This window comes from Malania oleifera, chromosome 10 (assembly GCF_029873635.1).
Source record: "Malania oleifera isolate guangnan ecotype guangnan chromosome 10, ASM2987363v1, whole genome shotgun sequence".
Lineage (NCBI taxonomy): Eukaryota > Viridiplantae > Streptophyta > Magnoliopsida > Santalales > Ximeniaceae > Malania > Malania oleifera.
The window spans coordinates 3,907,756-3,931,116 of NC_080426.1; the positions used below are offsets into that span (position 1 = coordinate 3,907,756).

The following is a 23,361-nucleotide window of genomic DNA, read 5'->3' on the forward strand; positions in this document are numbered from 1 at the left end:
ATCCCCCTCTGTTGGCTCATCTCCTCCATGACGGTTTTATCTACCAGCGTAGAAAAATCCTACAATTGTAGCACCGCCACCTGCTCAAAGATCTCCTGTCTTAATCCCCTCTCGAACCACCGAGCCTTTCTGAACTCGTCGGGTACCATATAGGGGGCGAAGCATGACAACTCCACAAATTTGATGGTGTACTACCGTACCGTCAGATGTCCCTGAGTTAGGTTTAGGAACTCCTTTGCCTTAACATCCCTCACGGAGGCTGGAAAATACCAGTCAAAGAAAATCTCTATGAAGCTACTCCAAGTCAACGCCACAGGTACCGGTCTCTACTCCTCTAGCAGCTTTACTACTAGCCACCACCTCTCAGCCTATTTGGGCAGCATGAACGTGGCATAGAGCACTTTTTGGCTCGTCTGTGCATCGCATCACGGCCAAGATCTTTTCAATCTCTTGCACCCAATTTTTCGCAATGATTGGGTCGGCGCTTCCAGCGAAGGTGGGAGGAATCATACGGGTGAACTGTTCGATCATCCACCCCAGCTCAGTGGTGGGACAGTCCTACCCCTAGGAACTCTACATGACCTTGGCCATGAACTGCTAGGCGAAACCCCAAAGTGCTAAGGCTGAATTGCTTCCATCCTCATGGCCAACCCCTTCGATGCTACTCCCTCCGACATTAACATCACTGTCCTGAGGATCCATCCTGAGAATAAAATAGAAAGGAATTTAAAATTTGAATATCTTAACATGTCTGGTGCAATTATAATACTAAAAGACCCTTCTAATAGCTCATCTCTTAATATAAACTTCGATCACACGACACAGACACAAATTCATCGACTGTTTGCGAACTCCTTAGATAACCATCGATGGTTTGGCTCTTGCCTACTTCACTAACTCCTTTTCTTTTATACATTTAAACATTTCCAATAGCAAGCCTCAATTATCACAAAAAGATGACTTACCCAACTGATCTAACGTTCTAGTTCTAACTTTTGGAATTTCGGTCTCTCTACTCAAAAAAAAATTCAACGATGGATTGTCATGGTTTTTCTAAAATCAACGTTTAAGGAAAAACACAGAAGTCCGTCAAGGAAATTCTCCCTCCAGGCTACGAAACCAAAACCCAAAATTTCTACCCATCCTAACTCAATCCTATACTCTAGTAAGATCAGTAAGAACTCGAACCATGATATATGGAATTAATTAAGGAAGAGAATGGTAAAATGGTAATTGAGTAGGCTTTGTCGATGAAGCCAGAGTTCGTCGACGAAGGCCCTTCACAACTCGGCGACGAATTTCAGGTCCTCGTCAATGAGGAGAAGCTGAGAGATTTTAAGAAAGCGGGAATCTCAAGCTCATCGACGAGGCCATCGTTTCATCGACGAAGCATCTTCTTGGGCTCATCGACGAAGTTGCCATTCGTTGAATAGGTTTGCAATGTCAAACTACTATAAATATCAATTTCCTTTTCTTCTAAGCTAAGTAAACTAAAAATCTACTCTCTCTCTCTTTAGAACTTGAAGGGCACTCTCTCTCTCTAGATTTATTTTTCGTACGTTGCTAAAATCATTAATCTGATGTTACCACGAGGATCAGGAAAGGATTCTCTACAAGATTTGTGGATTGGATCTTTATTTCAGGTGTTTTCAGGTTTTGGCATAAAATTGAGGTAAGGCTCAGTTTTTATTTCCGTTCAAGTAGCTTTGTAGAGAATGGAGTTGTGAGTATATTATATATTGTGTTTTATAGGTTCTGAGAACTCGGTTCTCTGGTAAGGATCTGTAGAGTTCGGGATTTGATTTTCAGGAAAAGGTAAGGGGATTCTGTTTATGTCGGTTATTCTTGAAATCGGACTTGGTAGAACTTTGGTTCATAGTCCTGTGTGCGTTTTAGTTACTTATTTGAGGAAATCTAATGGGTAAAATTATGAGTTTTCATATTACAGTTTTGGAAAAAAGGAGGCAACAGGCTACATCCCTAGTTTTGTTGGAAAACCGTAAATGTATTGTGATATATATTGTGTTATAGGGATGGTCGTGCCTTGACTTGTTTAAACTGTTTATATTTGGAAAATCATGATTTTAGATTACCAAATGAGTGTGGTTTGTTTGGTTATATGAGCATGCATGGTTGTGTTTTGTTGAAATGCAATAGGAACTGGGTTCCGAGTTGTTCTAGGTACTGAAAGAGTGTCCGGCTCTATATCCGAGGGCATATGAAATCGCTGGCCATGTTTGGCAAGAGTATTCGGCTCTATATCCGAGGGCGTGAGCCTTTTCACCTGATCACCGAAGGGTGTGGATCCACCACTTGTACCAGTATGATGCCATAGGAGCCTGGGGCAACGCCATGTGCTAGAGATGCCATGTAATGCGGGCCAACTTCGGGCCGAAGGGTGTGACGACACTGGGTTGCTTGATCATGTGTGTGTGAGTGTATGCACTGTACTGTAACTATATTGTGAAAATATTGGAATTGCATTGAACTATGAATGTTTTATGCCATGATAACACTCATATGCCACACACCGATATAACCTGGATCTGCCTTACTTAGATGTGTCTTACCCCTACTGTAAGTACATATTTTTTAGTCGGTGTACTGCGGATAATGCTTGTGTAAGTACTAGGACTTTTGTTTTCGGGTTATCATTTTTTGGGATATGGTTGGCAACCGTGTTTCTGTTTTATGTTATGGAGTCTGGACTCCTGTTGTATAGACTTTGGTATGGTACTGTATATGTGTATAGAAAGACCTTTTCCCGCTGTGTATCTGTTATGTAAATGAATGTGCATAGGGTGCTTGGGAACCCCATGGGGTCGTATCCTCATTCATTTTGCTATTTCATTGGCTATTTGTATGATACAGGGACAGGTTAGGTTACTTATTCACCCCTGAGTCCCATTATCGGGTTCGGAGCATGACAAGATCATTTGACGAAGTCTGCAGAACCTAGCAACTTAGGCTCTAATACCACTTGTGACGCCCTGAACCCGAGAGTGGGTCCAGAGTGTTAATTAAAAATAAAAACTCTCTGATACCACAAATACCATAATCCGCCTAATAAGGGAAAATCGGGTGATCCTATTAATACTAAAAATAAAACCATACAACGAAAGGAAAACACCTTAATCACATTACAAGAGTTCTAACTGTTCCCAAGTACACATATACAACTATTTGTCAATATATTACAACCCAAAAATGACAAACATAATAGCTAGTGTCTCACCAGCTCTGTCTACCACTCCCAAAAGTCTACTCTCAGCCTCGTAGTAAGCTAGACATTGTTTCCTATAGGACCTGAAAATGAGATGGATAACCAGGTGACACACTTCTCAGTAATACGAACTAAGTTATTATCAGTGTGTGGCCAACATTAGTTTTCATGTGAATATACTTCTTTCATTATGTAACTATATCTAAAATGGCATTTTAAAACTATATTGAACTGTATATCTGAAAATGCATAATTTCTGAATAATATACTGTTGGCTCAATATAGTCCATTCATAGTAAATTTGCCCATATATGCATAAAAGAAACACCTCGTACTAGAAAACTAGCATCGTCATGCTTTCTCATTGACATGCTTTCCTAACGACATGCTTCCCCCCACGATGGGTTGTGCGGCCTGAAGGGTTGACCTAGCATATGGTCGGCCGACCATAGCTAAGTCAGAAAAAGGTAGTAAGTACAATTGTGCCTACCCTATACCCGCAACTGCATCGAGAGGGGTCCCCTAGAACTGCATCGGGAGTAGTACTGTACCTAGGCCACAAATCGACTATCCCACATCACACTTTCATCCCAATGTCATTACACTCATTGTCCAAAACATAGCTATGGTACCGTGCTCATTATAACATCTTATCTCTAAGGGTTCTTAAATCATATATGGCAATTTACATAATAAAAACTATAATTATGAATTCATTTTCATAAACTATATAAAACATCAGCTGATCATTATTCTGAAAAATAATTGTCATACACTGTCATGGTATAAAACCAGCATATCATAACTCGACATTCAACCGTCATAACAAATCTCGACTTATAGCCGCCATATCACATCTCAGCTTATAGCCGTCATATCATACTGTATCATAATTGTATAAACATTTTGTTCATTTATGCCCATTTAAACCGTTCTCATGTCATACAATTTTCATCTAATAAATCATAAATATAAATAATTGTCTAGGAAACATACAAGTTACATAAAATAGAGGTATAAGCATCTCCAGGGTTTAATTTAACTTAGACTATATATTTTACTGAAAACAAGAGATGTTCAACCCATTCACGTTAATTTTCCCCAAAAACATAAAAAATTCAAAACAACCGTTTTCATATGCCTAATTTGTTTAGAAAATCATATATACTGTTTCTGTACACACATACTTCAATTCAAACGGTTCATATTTCAAAAATAACTGACATAACCTAATCCCCTTGCCTGTTCCTGAAGAAACTGCCTAAAACCTTCAAAACACAAAACCCTTACCGCTCGAATCTGCCAAAGATCAATGACCTACATGCCGGGAGGAGGGGGAGAGAGGATCGAGGAGCACCCAAGAGTGATCCGAGAAGCTTAGGAGGGAGAAAGTGATGAGAAAGAGAGAGAGAGAGCTTCCGAAAACCCTAGGTTAGAGAGAGAGAGAGAGAGAGAGAGAGAGAGAGAGAGAGTGAGTATGGAATGAAAAAATAATATAAGAACTTAACTTATAGACTCTGCCCCCGTAGGAAACCGTTGACGGTTTGGCCATTTGCCAAACCAAAAACGCTCATATATGCTCTCGGCAGTTTGCCTTGCAGGAAAACCATCGACGGTTTTTCTGAGTCTCTCCTAACCATCGAAGGTTTGGTCCTGGCCAAACCCTTTTTCCTTCTTTTTCTTTTCTTCTCTTTTCTTTTTATTTATTTATTTTATTTTATTAGTTCGAGTTACTACACTAAAGGCTTTTTTGGTATCAAAAGTTCTAGTTGTTGTCTCTGTTCAAGCCATTATGAATCAACAAGTGAACCAAAAGAGAGATTCACTACTAGTGCTGAGAGGCACTCAGGTGCAATCAGCTCACTGCAAACTTGTTCTTCTTGTTGTTCTTCTTGAGATTATTGTACCACAACAATTAGTTTCAGCTCCAAATGCCTTCCTGGAACTAGAAATTCTAGTTTCTACTTTAACTCAAACTACTGGGGAAGAAGGCATATAGATATACATGAGCAAAAGAGATTTATTGAGATTGCTTGTGGTTACATAAAAAATCAGCTTCCGTCAAAAACCATGCGTGCTATTCCACAGGCTTCCCTGTATTGCATGAACTAGGATCCTATTACGAAAGTAGTTCCGATGCTAGTTTTATTATTCCATTCTTAAAGATAACTTCCCATGCTATTTTATCTTCATAAATAATTAAAGCAAGAACATGAAACTGAACATCATTCTCCATTTCAAACTTGGAATCATCAAGGAGTGCAATACAACATCAGAGGGTCGAGTTGCCAATGTGAAATCTTGAACCAAGTTTTGAGCAATACCATTTCTGATTTTAGTTTTGCCTATAATGAATGGTTTTTTAGGGAATCCAATGTCATCTAATAAGAATCATTCCTAGCAAAGGCTAGCACATCTCTTGAATGAATGGTTCCAAGTACATATTTAAAAGATGCATTTTTATCCTAATTATCCCCTGGCTCTAATGAAAAGTTTAGCATTTTAGAGTCTCCAGATATAACTAGGGAATGACTACCTAATGCATCTCCAATCCATGCATCATATCCATATGACAACTACTTTCCTACCTTAGGAGCAACCTATGGAGCTTCAAGACCAACCTCTTGTCCTTTAAAACTCTTCAAGCCCCTATTACTTGGATCAACCTCCCTACCCTTCATGGCATGCAATTGATGTAGTAAATAGTAATTTTGATGCAGAATGTTATTTGGTTTCAAAGAACGACCGAAGGCTTCAATATTTGTTTGGGTAGTAGTAGCAGGGTTTGTATGAAAAACATTAGAGAGATGCTTAACAGATTCCTTCACTTTTGATGCACTCATTGCCCTATGAGCTAAGTCAATGTTTTCAAATAACTCTTGCTTCCAGGTGCTTTCTTTTGATGGTTTCTCTTCCCTATGAACAATCCCTTATGAGTTCATGGAAAACTCACCAGGTTTAGAAGGAGCATTCTGTCCTTTACAAGTATCTTCATCATCTAGATTCTTTGTCTAAAAATCATTTCTGAATTATAGTCTGACTAAATATGGGATGTAAACATATTGGATGGATCATTGAGAGATTGGATGCCCAATAATTGCTACTGGGATGAAATACTGTTCCATGCATTGAGTAGCATTGCTGAAGCAGCCTCTCATTGAGAAACCCTAGACGTAAAAGAAGGTTGATGTACTAGACCAACAGCTCTCTTAAAGGAAGCAAGAGTGTTAGATGCACAACTTGTGAGAATACCTTTGGAAGGTACCTCATCTAGTCCCTTCATATCTTTTTGAAAATATGGTAATTACCCCTATTCGTTTTCCATAGAATTTTTGGGAATGTGACCTACAAATTGTGACGACCTAAAATACCCTTGATCGAGACTCTTTGATCATCAGGAGACTTGTTAGGGAAAGGCCTGTGAATGGGTAATATGTTTTGCTCCATAATAAAGTTTGACATCCATATCTAAATTTTCCATAGGATGGTATTGAAATTTTCGATAGCCGAAATTTTTTTGAACATGACCAGATGACTTTTCTTTGCCTCTAGGCAAAGAACGTGAATCGCTAAGATCTAACCAAACATTTTCCCTCATACCACTGGTGGTGGTTTGGTGGATAAGTTATAGAGATAGTTGTTGCTAGAGTTCTCTTTTTTATTATAGTTTTCATCCACTTCATGCATTTCAACAGACCCTTTGTTTGATGACGAAACCCAAAAATTGCAAGCTCCTATTCAGATGATGTTGGTATTTCCCTAAATCCTCATTGCCTTTGCATTTCACTGAAGAACCAACATTCCCCCAACAATCAAAGGTGATGACTATATGTACGATGTTGGCTGGTTCCTAGTTAACCTGTGGAGTACATAAGTCTTGTATTGCAACAACATTATTCAAGCTAGAATCTTCTTTATTAACTTGTGGATTCTCCATGGAAGAATTTACATGCCCAAATTCAACATTTGAATTAGAAATATAATTAGCTCTCCATATACGACCAGTACAACCCATATCCTTATGCACAACTCTTTTATGATCATTATGCAGATGTTGCAACAAGTTCACTGTAGTGCCCCAAACTTGGTGGGGTCCAGAATGCTATTTCCTACACATATATCTCTAAAACCATGATCATAACGACCCAAACCCAAATAGGGGGTCCTCGGTGTCCCAGTGTCTCGTTTACACTTATAATAACTCAATATAATCTAATCCTAACCCCGTAGCAAGTTAGGCTCAATTCCCTGTAGGACCTAAAAAATGAGTTGGGTATTGGGGTGAGACACTTCTTAGTAAGATGGATTAGATTAGCATTAGTGTGTGGCTATCATGAGTTTTAGTGTGATCATAAAACATTCATATATTTAACTTTAACTGAAATGACATTTGAAAACTGTACTCACACTTGTATAACTAAAAATACATAATTTCCTTGATAACATACTTTTGGCTCATTATAACCCATATTTCATAAATAACATATATGCATAGAGAACCCTCCTGATTGGACTATCATGTAACATCATATAACATCATGTATAAACCCTCATGATCGGGTTGTGCGATCCGAAGGCTGGACTTAACTTTGGCTAGCCTATCACCAAGCTAAGTCAACATGGTTCATCTGCAAGTATCTCTGCAGGAACGATTTGCCTTACCGCATCCTGGTCTAGACTCAGAAGGGTACCTCAACTCTTCGCAGGTCAAATCATCTATCTACTGCCTACACTTCTACTACAGTGTGGCTGCACTGGTCTTCCTTACTAGCTACGGTACCAAGCTTCCATAGTATCGAGTCTCTCAGGGTTCATAAACCATATATATAATTTACATAGTACAAACACTAATATGATCTCATTTTCATAATTCAATATAAAACCATCATATTCATAATTTTGTATAGAACCTATCATTTTCATAAATCGGTATAAAACCGTCATATCATAACTCTCGGTATAAAATCGGCATATCATAACTCTCAGTATAAAATCGACATATCATAACTTTGTATAAAAATCATCATTTCATAGATCCACATTATTCTTAACGTTTCCTGATATCAGTATAAAATCATATCGTTTACTATGTAATACCATAAAAACATCAAGTTTAATTACACAATAATAATGAATATTCTCATGCCGCACATTCTAAGTGAAACATCATAATATCATAAACTGTCCGGGGAAAATATACTTTACTAAAAAAAAAGGTATAATCATCTCTAGGGTTTAATTTAACTTGAATATATGGTTTATAGGAAAAAGGAGATGATTACCCTACTCACTTTAGTTTTCCCCACATACGTTTAATAACCAAAACCGACATTTTTATATACCCGATTCATTCAGAAAATCATATATAGTATTCATGTAATCGTATACTTCAGTTTGATCGGTTCACATTTCAAAAATAATTAACATAATATAATCCCCTTACCTGATCCTGAAAATATGCCTACAACATTCGAAGGATGGAAACCCTAGCTTCCTTAACTTGCCGAGGAAAGATAACCGGCAAGCCGAGAGGAGGGAGAGAGGACCGAAGAGTATGTGTGGAGAGATCCTGGGCTAAAGAGAGAGTGAGAGAGTGAAACCCTAATTTGGAGAGAGAGAGAGAGAGAGAGAGAGAGAGAGAGAGAGAGAGAAATATCAAAGTTATGAAAATTTAAGCTTACTTCTCACTTAAGTAAGCTCAGTCCGAGGAAAACCGTAGACGATTTAGTCACTTACCAAACCAATTTTCCTGGTTTCTTATATAAAAACTCTCGGTTGTTGAAACCGTCGACGGTTTTCTTAAACTCCCTGAAACCATTGACGGTTTGAACTTGTGCCAAACCTTTTTTCTTCTTTTCTTTTTCTTTTTCTTTTTCTTTCTCTTTTTATTTTCTTTTATTTTTCTTTTCTTGGTTCGGATTCCTACATTCACATGCTCCTAAATTTTCAATGCAGCATTCGGGCGGGGTAATACAGACTCAATAAAGTTCCACCCATTTTATTTGTTGCACAATTGGCCAGTGGATTTATATGGGGATATACCCTGTTGATGTATCCAAAGGCTAGACATGCTCTTTGCATTTAAGTCTGCACCTGATGATTGAATAGCATTTCCAAATGTCTGACTTGTTTCAGCAAGCAACTTTTGTAAAGGGCTGTGATCTAACCACTTGCCACCGACTTCCGAAGACTGATGAAAGGTTTTGTGAGAAGTACTAGCCTGCTATCTCTCCCCTTGATCATGTGAAAATTTGGGCTCTGATTGTAGATCTTTTGCACACTATCCAAATTAATACTTCTATTGGCATCATCAGACAGAGGTCTAGACCCCCATTGAAGAGTCTATTTGCAAGTTTTTTTTTTTTTTGTTTCTAGCCCAAACTGTTGTTTGCTTTCCCCTATTGTAGAATGCCAAAGGTTGATGATTGTCCATGGAAGGTTCAGCATTTTGGAAATTAGGACCACTCCACTCTTTTTGTAAACCCAAGTCATTACTGGCAGATTGTGCCACTGGGACTGCATCTGAGAACTCCAAGTCCCACTTTGGACAGTAGTAAAAGTATTAAAAAGATCTATACCATTCAGCATATTATTGGCATTCCTGCCGAAAGCATCCCATATATTATCATCTGTACCAAACAAAATCTTTTGTTCAATTGGATCTAATGTTGGCAGACTTTGTGAAGAAACCACCTACATCACTATTTTTCCTTGTGACATTTCTACACGAGTAACTTGAGAAGAGAACGGCAGCAGAAGAGCCACATCAAGATTAAAGCCTTATGGTATTTGGAGTTACTCTCTGACATCAGCGTCTTTCACAATTATAAGGTGAAATTGAGAGAACATTGGTCTCCATTCATTCATAAAAGATGTAAGATCATAATGAAGTGACGTATCACAATATCAACATCATCGTTGCTAATTCTTGTTTGAGACATTTTCCTATAATTACAATGAGTTGGTATTAAATCAAATTTTTGTTTAGGCCTCAAGAATAACTACTTTTTGAGTTCAATCTTTCACGCTCTTTCCAAAATTAGAATTTATCAAAGCATCTAATAGGAAGGACAAGAAGGATGATATGTTGAATGTTCATTGCTTGGATTAGTGAAAGAACTTCATCTTTCCAGTCGCTATGGAAAAATTCAAAATCTTCTGAGTCAATTTTTCAGCTCTCAATGTTTTCAAGTTGAACTCAAGAAGGATCTGTTTAGGTTGTAAAGAGCCCTACAAGGCCACAGATTTGGATGAAAGGCAGTGGACAATAGCTGGAATCTCTTGATGTTACCGCCTGTTTGGATGTCCAAAATGGAAGGAAGGTTGTTCTCAATGAAGTCAACAAAGTCAGGGTTGGTGAGAAGCCAGATTGGGGATTTTGATCACACCCAGTGGTTCTTTGAAACAAGGGGCACATATGGATATATAGGAAAGCAGGAAGGAAAAATTCTAGCTAGTTCCTTCCCAATTTCCTTATTTTATGATCTCATTGGAAATCATAAACAATTCTTATTTGATATAACTATCTTTATAAAGGAAGACAGAATGAATCTTAATAAATAAAAACAAAGTCAAATTATTACAAAATAAACTTTTCCAATGATGAGTTTACCTACAACGGTACCAGAGTGAATTTGATCTCCACCAGACATACGTAAGGCTATTCAATTACGACATCGTCATAAACAAAATGTGAAATTCTTGAGTAGTCTACTTCCCTTTCTAGACATGATAATTTTTCATCATCTAGCTCGAACAAAAATCAAAAGAACCAAATGAAAAAATAAATCCATCCCATGTTGTGGCAATTCCACCCAGAAGGTAATGAGTTACTCCTACAACACGTCCTTGTAGATAAAAATACATCCAGAAAGTAATGGCTAGGAAATAGATATCACCTCCTTTGGAAAGCCAGAAATTCACTTAGAGGCACGCTCAGTAACAAATTGTTTGTCGAAATAAAATGGATTGACCAGAGCGATTGGTCTCCCATAGCAGGTTCTGGTTTAGGGTTATGTGATGTGGCCATGGTCAAAGATGGAAAACCTCTTATGTTCTCACAGACTGCGACAATTGTTGTTGCCAAAAACTGGATGGCATACATGGATTGATCTTCAACCGTGACCACCTGTAAGAATTCAAACAAGAATGGCTTTGAAGGCCCGGGATATACTCCGAGGGATTGCTCCGATGCCTAAGTCAGGGACTGTGGGAGTTTTAGATTGAAACACTAAAGAAGAATGGATAAGAATGAGATGCTTATCTCCTCTTTGAGTACCCTTTTATAGTGGTGGAGTCATGTCTTCCGTTAATTTCACATTGATGGGTGCATTATTATGTTAATGGAAGGTTATGGATAATTTAAGGATATTTATGCGAAGATATTAATGGTGGTTTAATAACCGTAACCCTCATGAAAGTGCCTATTGATTTTGGTTATATCACCATTAATAATAAAAAAATTTATGTATAAATTGGTCCATTGGATTTATCAACAAACAAACTTATATTAAATCTACAAATTTTCATGGTTACTTTTTTTAATATTTAAAATAACTATTTAAGATTACACTAGGTTTAAGAATTAATAAAAGTGATAAGTTACTTCCTACTATCCAGCTTAACCCCGATGCAATCTTCCGAATATGGAAAAAAATATATATTTTAAAAAATTAAATTCTTTTGATTTAAAATCCAATAATGCTACTTAGTATTGCTAGGATTACAAGAAAATTTTATTCAAGTATTTTGCTTGATATAACAGCAAGAAAAATTTCGTTAACTCGTTTTCTATTATCAATTTTATTGCTTGTTTCAAAAATATTTAAAGGAGAATTCATAAACCAAAAATAATTCTAGCATTTCAAGTTTAATCATTTTCTATTATGTTATTGAATCTCATAAAGTGTGTGTGTGTGTGTGTGTATAAATAAGCACAAAGTGAGATTATAAAATAGAGGCTAATATAACCTTATCAAATATTTTTACAATTTAGAAATATTAAGGCTTTTTTATTTGTTTCAGAAAATCATACAATAAAAAGTCTTGTTACAATTCACTCATAGAAAAGTTTGCATTTTTATAATTCTTTGAAAAGTCAAAAATGAAAAATAAAATTTATTTTCTACATTATTGACAAACACTAAGATATTTGTTAGTTCACAGATTTCCAAGAATCGAAATAGTTTACACAAAAAGTATATTGTTAATAATACAAAAAATATTTATGATCGATAAAAAGGAATAGATAAGGAATAACTATTTCCAAATTTCACCACGAGAATAATTATTCCTTTCTTATTCTATGCATTAAATAAAATAACACAAACTTTTACAAGAATAGCTTCTTCATATTATATTACATATCAATACAATTTTTACTGCACATTTAGTACATAAGAATTGAATGGAATCAAATTTATCACTTAAAATTTCATTTTATTTTTTTCCTAGTGTCATTGCATCCACAAACCAAACATATGACATTTGCGTAATGAATGAAAATTTAGATGAATAGTTTGATGACGTAATTTTATTCCATTCCTCCTATTCCATTCTAGTCCAATGTACTAAACATGCAGTTATCATATTTCATTCTATTCTTAGCAATAGATATTAGGCAAATCAAAGCTTGAAAGAACATAATAAAAAAGTGGCTAATGTAGCCTCACAAAATCAAGAGGCCAAAAAAAGCCATCAAAATAAAGAAAATGAGAATACACCAAAAGAGACTGATTTAGCCTCACCAAATCAAAAATGAAATATTCGAGCTTCTTACAAGTGATCCCAAGTTATTAAGCTCAAGACCAGTGGGGCTAACAGCCGTGGAGTTATTAAGCTCAAGAACAAAGAACTGCTTCATTTCGAAGAGTCGAATGCATCAACGCATCAACAAAGTATCTTGGGCTATCCTGCGCTTAGGTAGATGTCTCAGATATCAGATAAAAACTGAACCAGAGAGAAGGTGGCTGGAAATCACAAGCCTTATCCCTAACTGGGATGGTACCCTGATCAAGTCACGGGCTATTTGGTTCATGGAATGGAATAGAGTAGAAAAGGAATGAGATGAAAATTTGCGAAATGAAAATATGCATGGGAGCCATGATGAAATCAAGTGAAAATTTTCATTTCATTCCTCCCAATTTCATTACATTCCTATGTATCAAACATGCACTCAGTGTTTATGGTAATACCATCGTACACCATGTCGGTTCTAAGTTACCTGAGGTCATCGGTGAAGAGTGGGGCAAGCTGGCTAGGGGCTTCAGGTGGAGTAAGTCGAGAACAAGAAGAAATCTGATTCGTCTCAAAAGCTTGGCCTGCTTGGGTATAGAGTATAGACTTCAGGAGAATGAAAGATACAAACAACTATTTTTCAGCTAAACTTAGTTGGCAAGTTGCTGCGGGGAAAAATATCAAATGGGTGGAACTCTTAACCCAGAAATATTGCAGAATGAGATCTTTTTTGAAAGTAGAGGAAACCAAGTATAATTCTTCTCAGTGAGGGATGGTCAAAACATAAACATTTTGGAAACCAAGTATAATTCTTCAAGTTGCTGCCAGATTTCATTCCCAAAACAAATACAGAAGAGGAAAGCATACCTTTATTGATGAAAGATATTACTTCAGCTGAAGATAACCAACGGAAGGAAGAGACTGAACATGCTATCTACAGTCAAACCTGAGACTGCATAATCCAAATTCCAATTGTCCAATGCTACTAGGAGGATAAACTCATATTAACTCGGAACAACGGTGGGTGCTTCTCCGTAATATCTTCTTATTGGCTGAATCAATCCAATTGGTTCTCACTAGTCACTGATACCCCTTTTCCCTAGAAGGAATTGTGGAAACTAGAGATTCATGAAAAGCGCAAGCTGATGTTTCCGAGAGTTGCCACAGACATTCTTCCCACAAAAACAAATTTAAAGAATAGGTCCTCTATAAATGATGATACTTGCCCCATCTGTGGGGCTATCCCAGAAACAAACTTGCATATGTTCGTGCGTGCAAGATCTCAAAAATGCTGTGTTTCAGTTTTTGGGGACTGAGTACAGACGTATTCAGACTCCTTCAGCTTCTTAGTGGTTGAAAAGACCGTAGATCCAACTATGTGGAACAGTTTCATAAAAATAAAAAACCTTCTCCACTTACTTGCAGCTCTATTTTTTTTTTTTTTTTTTGAGAAATTGTGGTTCAGCAAAAACAAATTGGTCTTTCAAAATATCCACCTGGACCATATCAGACTCAAAGCCAACATTCAATCAGCTATGCAGGAGTTCACTCACCTTTAAGATTCTCCGAGTCCCCCAATTCCAAGACCATAAGTTAAGTCGATACCTCCCCAAACCCCCTTCATTAAAATCAACTTCGATGCAACAATTAGGAGATCTTCATCCAAGGCCTTTTCTGCTTGCTTAGCTAGGGATGAAAAGGGCTAGACTAATGGAGCCTGGGTTAGAGCCTTCTCTACAGCTAATGTTCTGGTAGGTGAAACTTACGCTGGCATCTGCACCTTAAAAAGGGCTCAGGATGTTGGTTCGCCGCATATTCTAATAAAAAGAGACTCTAAATCAGTGATGGAGGAAATTAATAGCCACACAAAAGGAGCTTGGAAGATCCACCCCATTATACAGACAGTTAGGCTGTTATTTCTTCAGTCACTGCCCAGTTCGGTTTTGCCCCTAGAGATCAAACATGGCAAAACACTATCTTGCAGCCTGGGCAGCTGAGACATTAATAAGGAACTCCAGCTCTCCACTCATCCTCTTCCACTGCAAGTTGAGGCAGTGCTGTGATCTGAGACTCCCAGAGAAATTCGTTAATGGTTGCTGTTGTTTTTCTCTTTGTTCTTTTGTCTGTGCTTCTGATTTGTGTTGTGTTTCCTTGTAGCTGTTTGTTTTTGTTTGGTTTATAACCTATGGTCAAGCCAAAAAAAAAGTTCCATTCAGAGATAAATAAAAAGAAATTTGCAGAGCTTAAGCGCCAATTAGTACTGTCCTCAGCAACAGCATTAGGATAACGTAGAATGTCCCACCATTTTACAAGGCAATAAAAGTTCAAACTTCTAAGAATAACTAAATGGATGTCAAGACTCAAAGGAGCTTCTTATAAATCATCAACATCTTTCCCATCTCTCTTTGAAATTTGAAGTTATCACTAGTTACTTCTCCAAAAACATTAAACTGTCATTTTAACTGAACTGCAGTATAAATTTACATCAACTGTCATCAAACTATACACAGCTCCAACTCCGTACTCCCTACGTATATGTATTTGCACAAAGCAAAACATTATGATTTCAGTTAGACACGGGTCTCAATCTAAAACTAAATATCAGATATTGCCATCAAATTTTCAGGAGTACCTTTCACATACATTAAAAAGACCCACAGGATAAAAACCATTGCTACCTGAGCCCACCTCAAAAGAAAGCAGAGAACGAAACAGCAGCATGGAGGAAAGAACTGTTGCAGTCTCAATCAACTTTCTTCCTGGTATATTTGGGAAATTTCTCAAATCTATTCAAGCATTCAATAAGAATCAACTGAAAATGGGGCAAAACACATTCATATGAAAAACGATGATCACACCTGCTGCCTTAACTTGAGATTTTATAATACACAAGCACAGCCTGCAAAAAACCCATTAAAATTATGGGATTAACAGGCTTTAGAAAAAAAAGCATTTTCTAGAGGCTGAATCCTACATTATACACCTAATTACAAGAATAAGAGTCCAGAGGATGTTAGTTTAGAATTATCTTTGTGGGCAGGCAACCCCCTGGTGCTTGAGCATCCAACTTAGTCCCCTCACAAGCTACAAGTTTCACAACAGTATGAGTTGTGAGATTGTACCTCTTCCGAGCTTCCACAAATCCCTTGCTGAGAATCTGCTCAACCCAATCTTCCACCACCCTATCCCTTTCTGACAGACATGCAGCTGCAAGTATCTGCTCCATGACTTTCAAATCAATCTCTAGTGAACACTCTGATCCAACAATCTTGTGCAACTGCTCACTGATATCCTTCATTATGTTCTCAGCAAGTGTGTCAAAATCAAACGGCTTGAAAACCACTGTTTCATCCACCAGATCAGAGAAATCTTCCAACCAAGCCCTGGAGCTTTCAGAGACACAGTCACCATTAAAGTTTCCATGATCAGTATTTTGTGCTTCATTCTCTTCAGCTGGGAGGTTCAGATCCAGACACAAATTTGATGCCTTATGGGCCCGTTTGGCCGTTTCCAAGGTTCCATGCTGTTCAAAGGTTTCAGCATAACCAATCAGCTTCCTTTTATTCATGAAGACTGGGTTAGAGACGTGGCTTATTGTGCCTTTCCCATGAGCATGTACTAAAATCTGCATCGAGCAGCTCTTTGCTCTCAATATTCTTTCCAAAGAGTGGTTAGAGGATTCCTTTCCAGAGGGGAGAATATCATCACCCCTGTTGGATCTGGAAGCCGTCATCACAAAGATTGCATTATTGCTGCCAACTTCTCTACCATGAGAGTCTGGGAATTTACCAGTCATAATGGCACGGGACAAGCTACTCTGAGCCAGCAGATCAGCTTTATCTACATTTTCAAGGAAAACAATGGAGAAGGGCTTCTTGCTCAATTCCCCAACGATATAATCAATAACAGTCTTCCCTCTGGACTTTATATCGTAACTATTCATATCCTGGAGATCAATAGATGGATTTCTATGTAATATCCCATTTTGTGAACCTAGATCTACACAGATGAAGTTCTCCCTGCTTCCATATAAAATCTCAGCAAGTGCAACAGCAATTTTTTTCTTTCCAAACCTATCAGGTCCAAGGAAATTGAACCATATGTCTCCTCTGACACTTGCTCCATGGCGCTTTTCATTTGACGTCCTGCGGCGAGCTATTGTTTGGCAAATGACACCTAAAGCTTCAGCTTGCCACCCAACCCTTCCAGCAAGAGCTCTAGAAAGTGCCTTGAAATCTCTTGGATCAAAATGCCCAATGAAATCAACACACGAGCAGGATGAGGAGATAGCAGGACGGAGTGTGACACAGTCATTAGCCAAATCAACATTGGCAGAAATGCAACCTGATAAATTCTGCACATGCTCTGCACAGTTTCGTTTCATAGGCTTTTGCAGTTCTGTGATGGGTGGCACAGGATATATTCCCAACCCTAAATCAGTCGTCACAGAAGTTGCAGAAGTCGGAGATGTTCGGCCATCACCCACGCTTGAATTTGACAAACTGCAAGTAGAACTGAGGCCACCTTGCTCAGGATTTTCAGCTCTTGAAGGTTTTTCCCGTAGTTTGGAAAGGAAGTCCTCATTCTTAGCCTCGGAAGCCAGGGGAGGTGAAATGCTTGCTTTTGAAGTAGAGATCTTTCGTAAATCTGCAGATATACATGAATTCATATTTTTGCATTTATTTTCGTTCACAGATTCATTTATATTGTTTCTGCTGTTATTGTTAGCATTGTCCTTCTTGTCTTCAGCAAACTGGAGGCCCACGACGACTGGAACTTGAGAACCCACTTGATATATATCTGCCTCAGACAGTGGTTGAGAGTGATGAAGACGCTGGCAAATAGTGTCCCATTTCTTTTGCAGGCCCGCAACTTTTGCATTCAATACCATTCCATCATCTTTGGCCTGCACTGAAGAGACAAACAAGATTTTACATAAATGAGGTAAAAAAGTTCTTTCATTTACCTCTGTAGGTACTTAAAATAATTGCAAAAATTTTAACACTTTCTACAGTGGCCACAGATGAAATAATGCCACCACTACAAAATCTGAGATATATAAAAATAACATGGATAATCAACAATCTAAAACAATAGGCCAACTAAGCCACTCCCAAAGCAGTATATAATTCATTCAAACCTTTTTGTGTATGTATTTGGCATGTGCACATATGTACCATCTTCCCATTTCTGAGAAGGGGCAATTCCACACTTAAAAAAGTCAGGGTCTCCTAGGCCAACAAGGTCACTCCTAAAGAGGCATACAGTTCACTCATACCTTCTGTGTGTGTATTTGTGCATGTGTACATATGTGCCTACTTTCTATTTTTGAGAAGGGGCAGTAGGAGTTGGGGGAAAGCAATAAATCCTACATTACATCCCATTTTGATGCTTCCCGTGATATTGACATTGAAGAAACCCCTTTTTCATGTAAAAACATTTTGCCCCTGAAGTCAGGCTCCCTTATTTGGTAACCCATATAAAAGCACGCATATCTTTTGGCCATTCCAGAAGTGTAACTTGATCAGAGTTTGGACATAAATCTGAATACAATACACACCTTCACAGCATCCAATCCCTTGCTCATCCCAAATTCAGCCATCTGCAACCAAGAAGACAAGCTAGATCTGTACTGATCTGCCACTGAAGCAGTGAATACTCCCTTGGAAAGAGCTGTAATTTCTTGTTCACACTTCTCATTGCATGGCTGACAGCGGGAAGGATATTGATATGAACTGCTTACTCCCTTCATGTCAGAAGGGGTGGAAAAAAACCCACCAAATGGAACAAATGACTCCATTAAGCTGCAAGTGTATAATAAGCACAGGACTGTTAGTTCCATTCTATGGAAAAGGCTCAAAGTCAAAATTCACACTCACACACACACACACAGTCCAAACACATTACTACTCATATGAGACCCTCCCCAAGCTGGACGGATCAGATACAACCCAATGACCCATTTTGTATTCACAAATTGCGCACACACAAAAAATGTTGTAAGGTTTGGCTATGATCTCTCTTCATCTAGTGAGGTTGGGTGCATTTGAGGTTTAGAGTTGGAATGCAAGAGAGATGTTGATCCCCACTTGTCCATCTTTTTAAGTTATTTATTTTAGTGAAATTCTCTCCTCTCTCCCATAGGCATGAATCTAAGCTTCAAAGCAGCGTCACATAAATTTTAGTGATTGCCATTGCCCAATGTTCAATTTTGTTATCTACTTTACCATATATATGTTTTACCATTTGTATTCAGTTTAGGGTTTTTTTCATAAGATAAATAAATAAAATAAACCAAGGTCCAAACATGTGCTGCAAATGAGCTATAGTCACTTAAACAAAGCCAAGCAAAACAACGCATATTTAAGCTTGACTTGGTCTTTTTTTTTCTTTTCTTTTTTTAAGCTTGACTTGGTCAATAATCCACAAGCATGTGCCCAAGCAGTAGCTTGATTTGAGTTTGACAAGCTTGAACTGAGCCTTCAAGCATAATGCTGTATTGTAACATGATATAATATCACTAATATATATTATTGAATTATATATATTATTAATATATTATAAATATGTAGGCTTGCAAGTTGCAACCCTACCAAACAAAACCTTAGCTTGTTTGCACTTAAGCTCAATAAGCTTACCAATCTGAGGGTTTGGTTCAAATTTGGTAAAGTGTATATGACAAATGAGTAGAAAAACAGAAAATTTATATTTAGAAAAAAAAAGAAAAAAAGAAGCAAAGTTCCCAACAAGACCTGGCTTTAATTCCACACTAATCCCAGTTCAACAAAGGCTGTTACCAACAGTACAATAGTTTCAAATGGCCATAAAAGGAGAAAACTAAGGAAGTCAAGTTTAACATTGAGATCAGTCCTTTCCTTGGAGATTTAAGCTATTATTATTTTGACAGTTAAGAGGTACTGATATAGAGATACAAGGTGCAAAGGATGCATGTAAAAATATGAAGGGATCACCCCTGTCATGCAGTATTTGGATAGATGGCTTAGCAAAATCTTCATCTAAAATAGTTATAATTATATAGTTATTTCTGCGCATCATACTTCATTGACAAAGGCAATTTCCCAGAGTCCAGGCAGAGAAGCATGAATATTTTTGCATGAGGGGGCTGCTTTCAAGACAAACATGAGCACAAAGGCTTGACAACCCAAAAGTTTTGCATTGCACCTGGCCCCTGCAGCAGACCTCATTACTGAACAAACGTTTTGAAAGTGTTTAATTTTGGAAGTAAAAATTGTATCAAAATATTTTTGGGCCAATTACACCCTTGGTCCACTTTTTCAGGTGCTTGAACAAGTGCCAAAACATCATAAGAATTACCGTGTTAAGCTTAATATTTTAGTACCAACCCTTCTGACAAATGGTATTAGTTTTCCCCCTTCCGAAATTACCAGTTTATATTCTTCTACAAGCTTTGTCAGCTTTAGTCCCATCTTGAAGGTATTGATGCCATAACTTTGAACTTCATTTACAAGGCCTCCCTCAAGGATTTGCTCAATTTTACCCATAGAACCATTGAAAATATGTGCCATGCTAATAAATATAATAGTTACACAAATGTATTCAATATGTAAATAAATATTTAGAATTTTAAAACATGTTATCTTTTTATAATTCTCCTGTCACATTTATAAATAAAATTTTACAAGGCTTCTCTCAATGAGATGTTCATTTTTAATCACAGAACAACTGAAAAATAAATGCAAAGTTAAAATTTAATACAATATTTTACCAAACCAATATCTAGTTCATACATAAATAAACATATATAATTCGAAAACGTCTATTTTATAATTCCCATATTACATTTATACATAAACAGTACATGAAGCAAAGGTGATACTCGTTAGCACAATAATTACTACACTGGCTAATACATTATGGTTTAAGGTTTTCAAGAGTAGCCTCGGCCTTTTAGACATTCCAACAGATCACGAAAATTATGCAATGATCATGTTCACATGTAAATCAACATCTCATTCTTATGATCAAACTAAAAAATTTTAAACATCAGACTCCAGTCAATAGCTTGCAAATTACTACCACAAATATAGGGGGAGAGGGGAGCAGGGGAGGGAACCGACCTGGATCTGGAGTATGATTGTCCCATGGAAGATCTAAGAGAAGTGATGGGTAAAAGCTGAAGATCCCAATCCTTCTCAATGGAGGGAAACCTACTCATAAACATCAAATACGTCTCGTAACTCGCTGCGGCTCCCAGAATCCACACTCTCCGGCCGTGAACCTCCAACAACCTCATCAATTGAGCCACCACATGCCTCACGCCATCAACGGACGCAGCCTCACCGATGAACACCTTCAAGTCGCCGTAATTCACAACCAACCCAGGTCCCGAACACTGGTTCGCCATTCGACCCACCTCCTCAAACCTCAAATTCAACACCCCCTTATCGCAATTCCCACTAACGTATCTCAAAATCTCATTATCAACACAGATTATGCTCAATCCAGACACTTCGTCAGGCAACACGCCTCCTTTCCTTCTCTCCACGGTCTCAGAGAAGCTCCGAAGAGCATCGTTTGCGCATGCGCCGACTAGCAGAGGATTCCTACCCTTCTTCCTAGCAAGCACCTCCCCAATTCTCCTCGAATCCTCATCCAATCCGGAAAACCCAGAAAACGGGAACCCGAAATTCCGACGACCCGGGTCCAAATCGCCGGCAAAGTTGCAGAGAAACAGAGGCGGGCCGCGAGTACGCGGGTATCGCAGAAGTTGCGGGAGGGGACGGACGATAGCGAGCTTAATGTCGCAACTCCGGAAACCCGCTTCCCCGAAGACCCGGCTGACGACCGGGTCGTCGAGAATGGAGAGAATCATGTGCTGGAGCTCGACTTTGACGCACGACATCGAGGACTGCTGTTGTTGCATTTGCTGGTACAGGTGGAAGTTCTCGGGCTGCCGTCTCTGGTTGGCCTGCGAGCGTTTGATGGCAGCCATGAGAGAGTTGGAGACGGGCGGGTCGTCGACCCGCTGGGTTGAAGGCTGGCGATCTAAGGACACGCTGAGGCAGAGGTCGAGGGCCTTGAATTGGATGCGGGTGGAGAAGGCGGAGTTTCGGGCGCGGGAGCAGGCGTCGCGGAGGGCGGAGGAGGGGAGAGAGAGGAGGGCGGAAACGGCGTGGAGGGAGGTGGTCTGGGCGTGGCCGCGGCGGCGGGCGACTGCGACCGCCTCGTCGAGCGCGTGGGCTGCATCGGAAGTCAAGCATTGCCTGGCTAAGCTGACCGGCGTGGGCATGGCCGGCGAGCATAAATATGAATACGGAGAAGATATATAGAAGAGGATGGGAGTGACCTTTTGGGGTGGGGAGTAAAGAAGAATAAAAAAATGGTAATTGGGAGAAGTCCATGAGCTTTTAATTTATTTATTAAGGAGTGAGTACGATGATGGTGGAGAGGGACGGCGGCTGATGGTGGTGGTGGTGGTGGTGGTGGAGGAGGACGTGGTGGTGGAGGAGTGAGTTGGTGTTAGAAGGGACCCACTGGGGCATAAGAACGAACAGGTTGTGAGCACAGATTCTATAAATCTTAAGATCTTTCTCTTTCTTTCTCTTTCTCTTTCTCTTTCCATCTATCATCGTCGTGCTTTTTGAGAGAGAGAGAGAGAGAGATGCCGTGTCCACTTGCAGAGTGGGCCAATAACGACACCCAGCATCACGACTCGCTACGTGTCAAATGGTCCCTTCGAGAACCAGTTAGCCTAATGAGTCGGTTCGGTGCCGGGTCAAAGCGGGTCTACTCGGTGATCGCGAGTACAACAAATTTTTTTTTTTTCCCTTTTTTTTCAAAGGTAGTACAGCAAAATGTTATTGGAATTTAATTTTGGAAATTTTAAATTACTAAAATTACTGTTAAATTAAACAAAATGTGCTTTAAAAACTTTATTCTAATTGTTTCTTGTTTTTATAAGTTATTTTTAAGTTGTGATATTTAAAATCAAATAAAAAAAATTTATGTCTAAGTTTTTAAAATAACACTTACACTCGTTAAATTATTTGTTAACAGAGAATAGTTAAACTAATTAATTATTGTAATATATACAGCATATGAATGATTAATAGTTTTTTTACTCTTGTAAATTTAAAAAATACTAAATAAGTATGGCAAAAATGCCAATAAAAGAAAACAAGACAAAAAACTATTTTGGACTCTACGAAAAAAAAAAGTGAAATAGAAAGTTAGTTAAATTATAAAAGTAAGAAAATTGATTAAAAAAAAAATAAGGAATTAAATAATTAATTTATAAAATAAAAATATACTATATTCATATTATATGGGTAATATTGTAGGAACCCAAACCCATAAAAGAAAATAAAATAAATGAAAATAAAAAAAAAAACTAAATAAAAGAAAAAGAAAAGAAGGAAGAC

The 23,361-nt window shown here is 38.2% G+C and overlaps 1 protein-coding gene across 1 annotated transcript; it reads right to left on the reverse strand.

Annotated features, from left to right (window-relative positions):
• Nucleotides 1-15,797: 15,797 nt before the first annotated feature.
• LOC131165693 (protein SMAX1-LIKE 6-like) lies at nt 15,798-22,575 on the reverse strand. Its single transcript, XM_058123695.1, has 3 exons — nt 21,058-22,575; nt 18,519-18,762; nt 15,798-17,864 (listed from the first exon to the last, which is right to left on the reverse strand). The coding sequence occupies exons 1-3, from the start codon at nt 22,227-22,229 to the stop codon at nt 15,972-15,974; spliced, it is 3,309 nt and encodes a 1,102-aa protein (XP_057979678.1). The 5' UTR covers nt 22,230-22,575; the 3' UTR covers nt 15,798-15,971.
• Between the last annotated feature and the right edge of the window lie 786 nt (nt 22,576-23,361).

Excerpts from the sequence above, each read along its gene's own strand:
- LOC131165693 (XM_058123695.1), bottom strand. The coding sequence starts at position 22,229 with ATGCCCACGCCGGTCAGCTTAGCCAGGCAATGCTTGACTTCCGATGCA. Across the intron at positions 18,763-21,057 it reads CAATCATACTCCAGATCCAG|CTTAATGGAGTCATTTGTTC; the intron begins GTCGGTTCCCTC and ends ATACACTTGCAG. Across the intron at positions 17,865-18,518 it reads AGGGATTGGATGCTGTGAAG|GCCAAAGATGATGGAATGGT; the intron begins GTGTGTATTGTA and ends TCTTCAGTGCAG.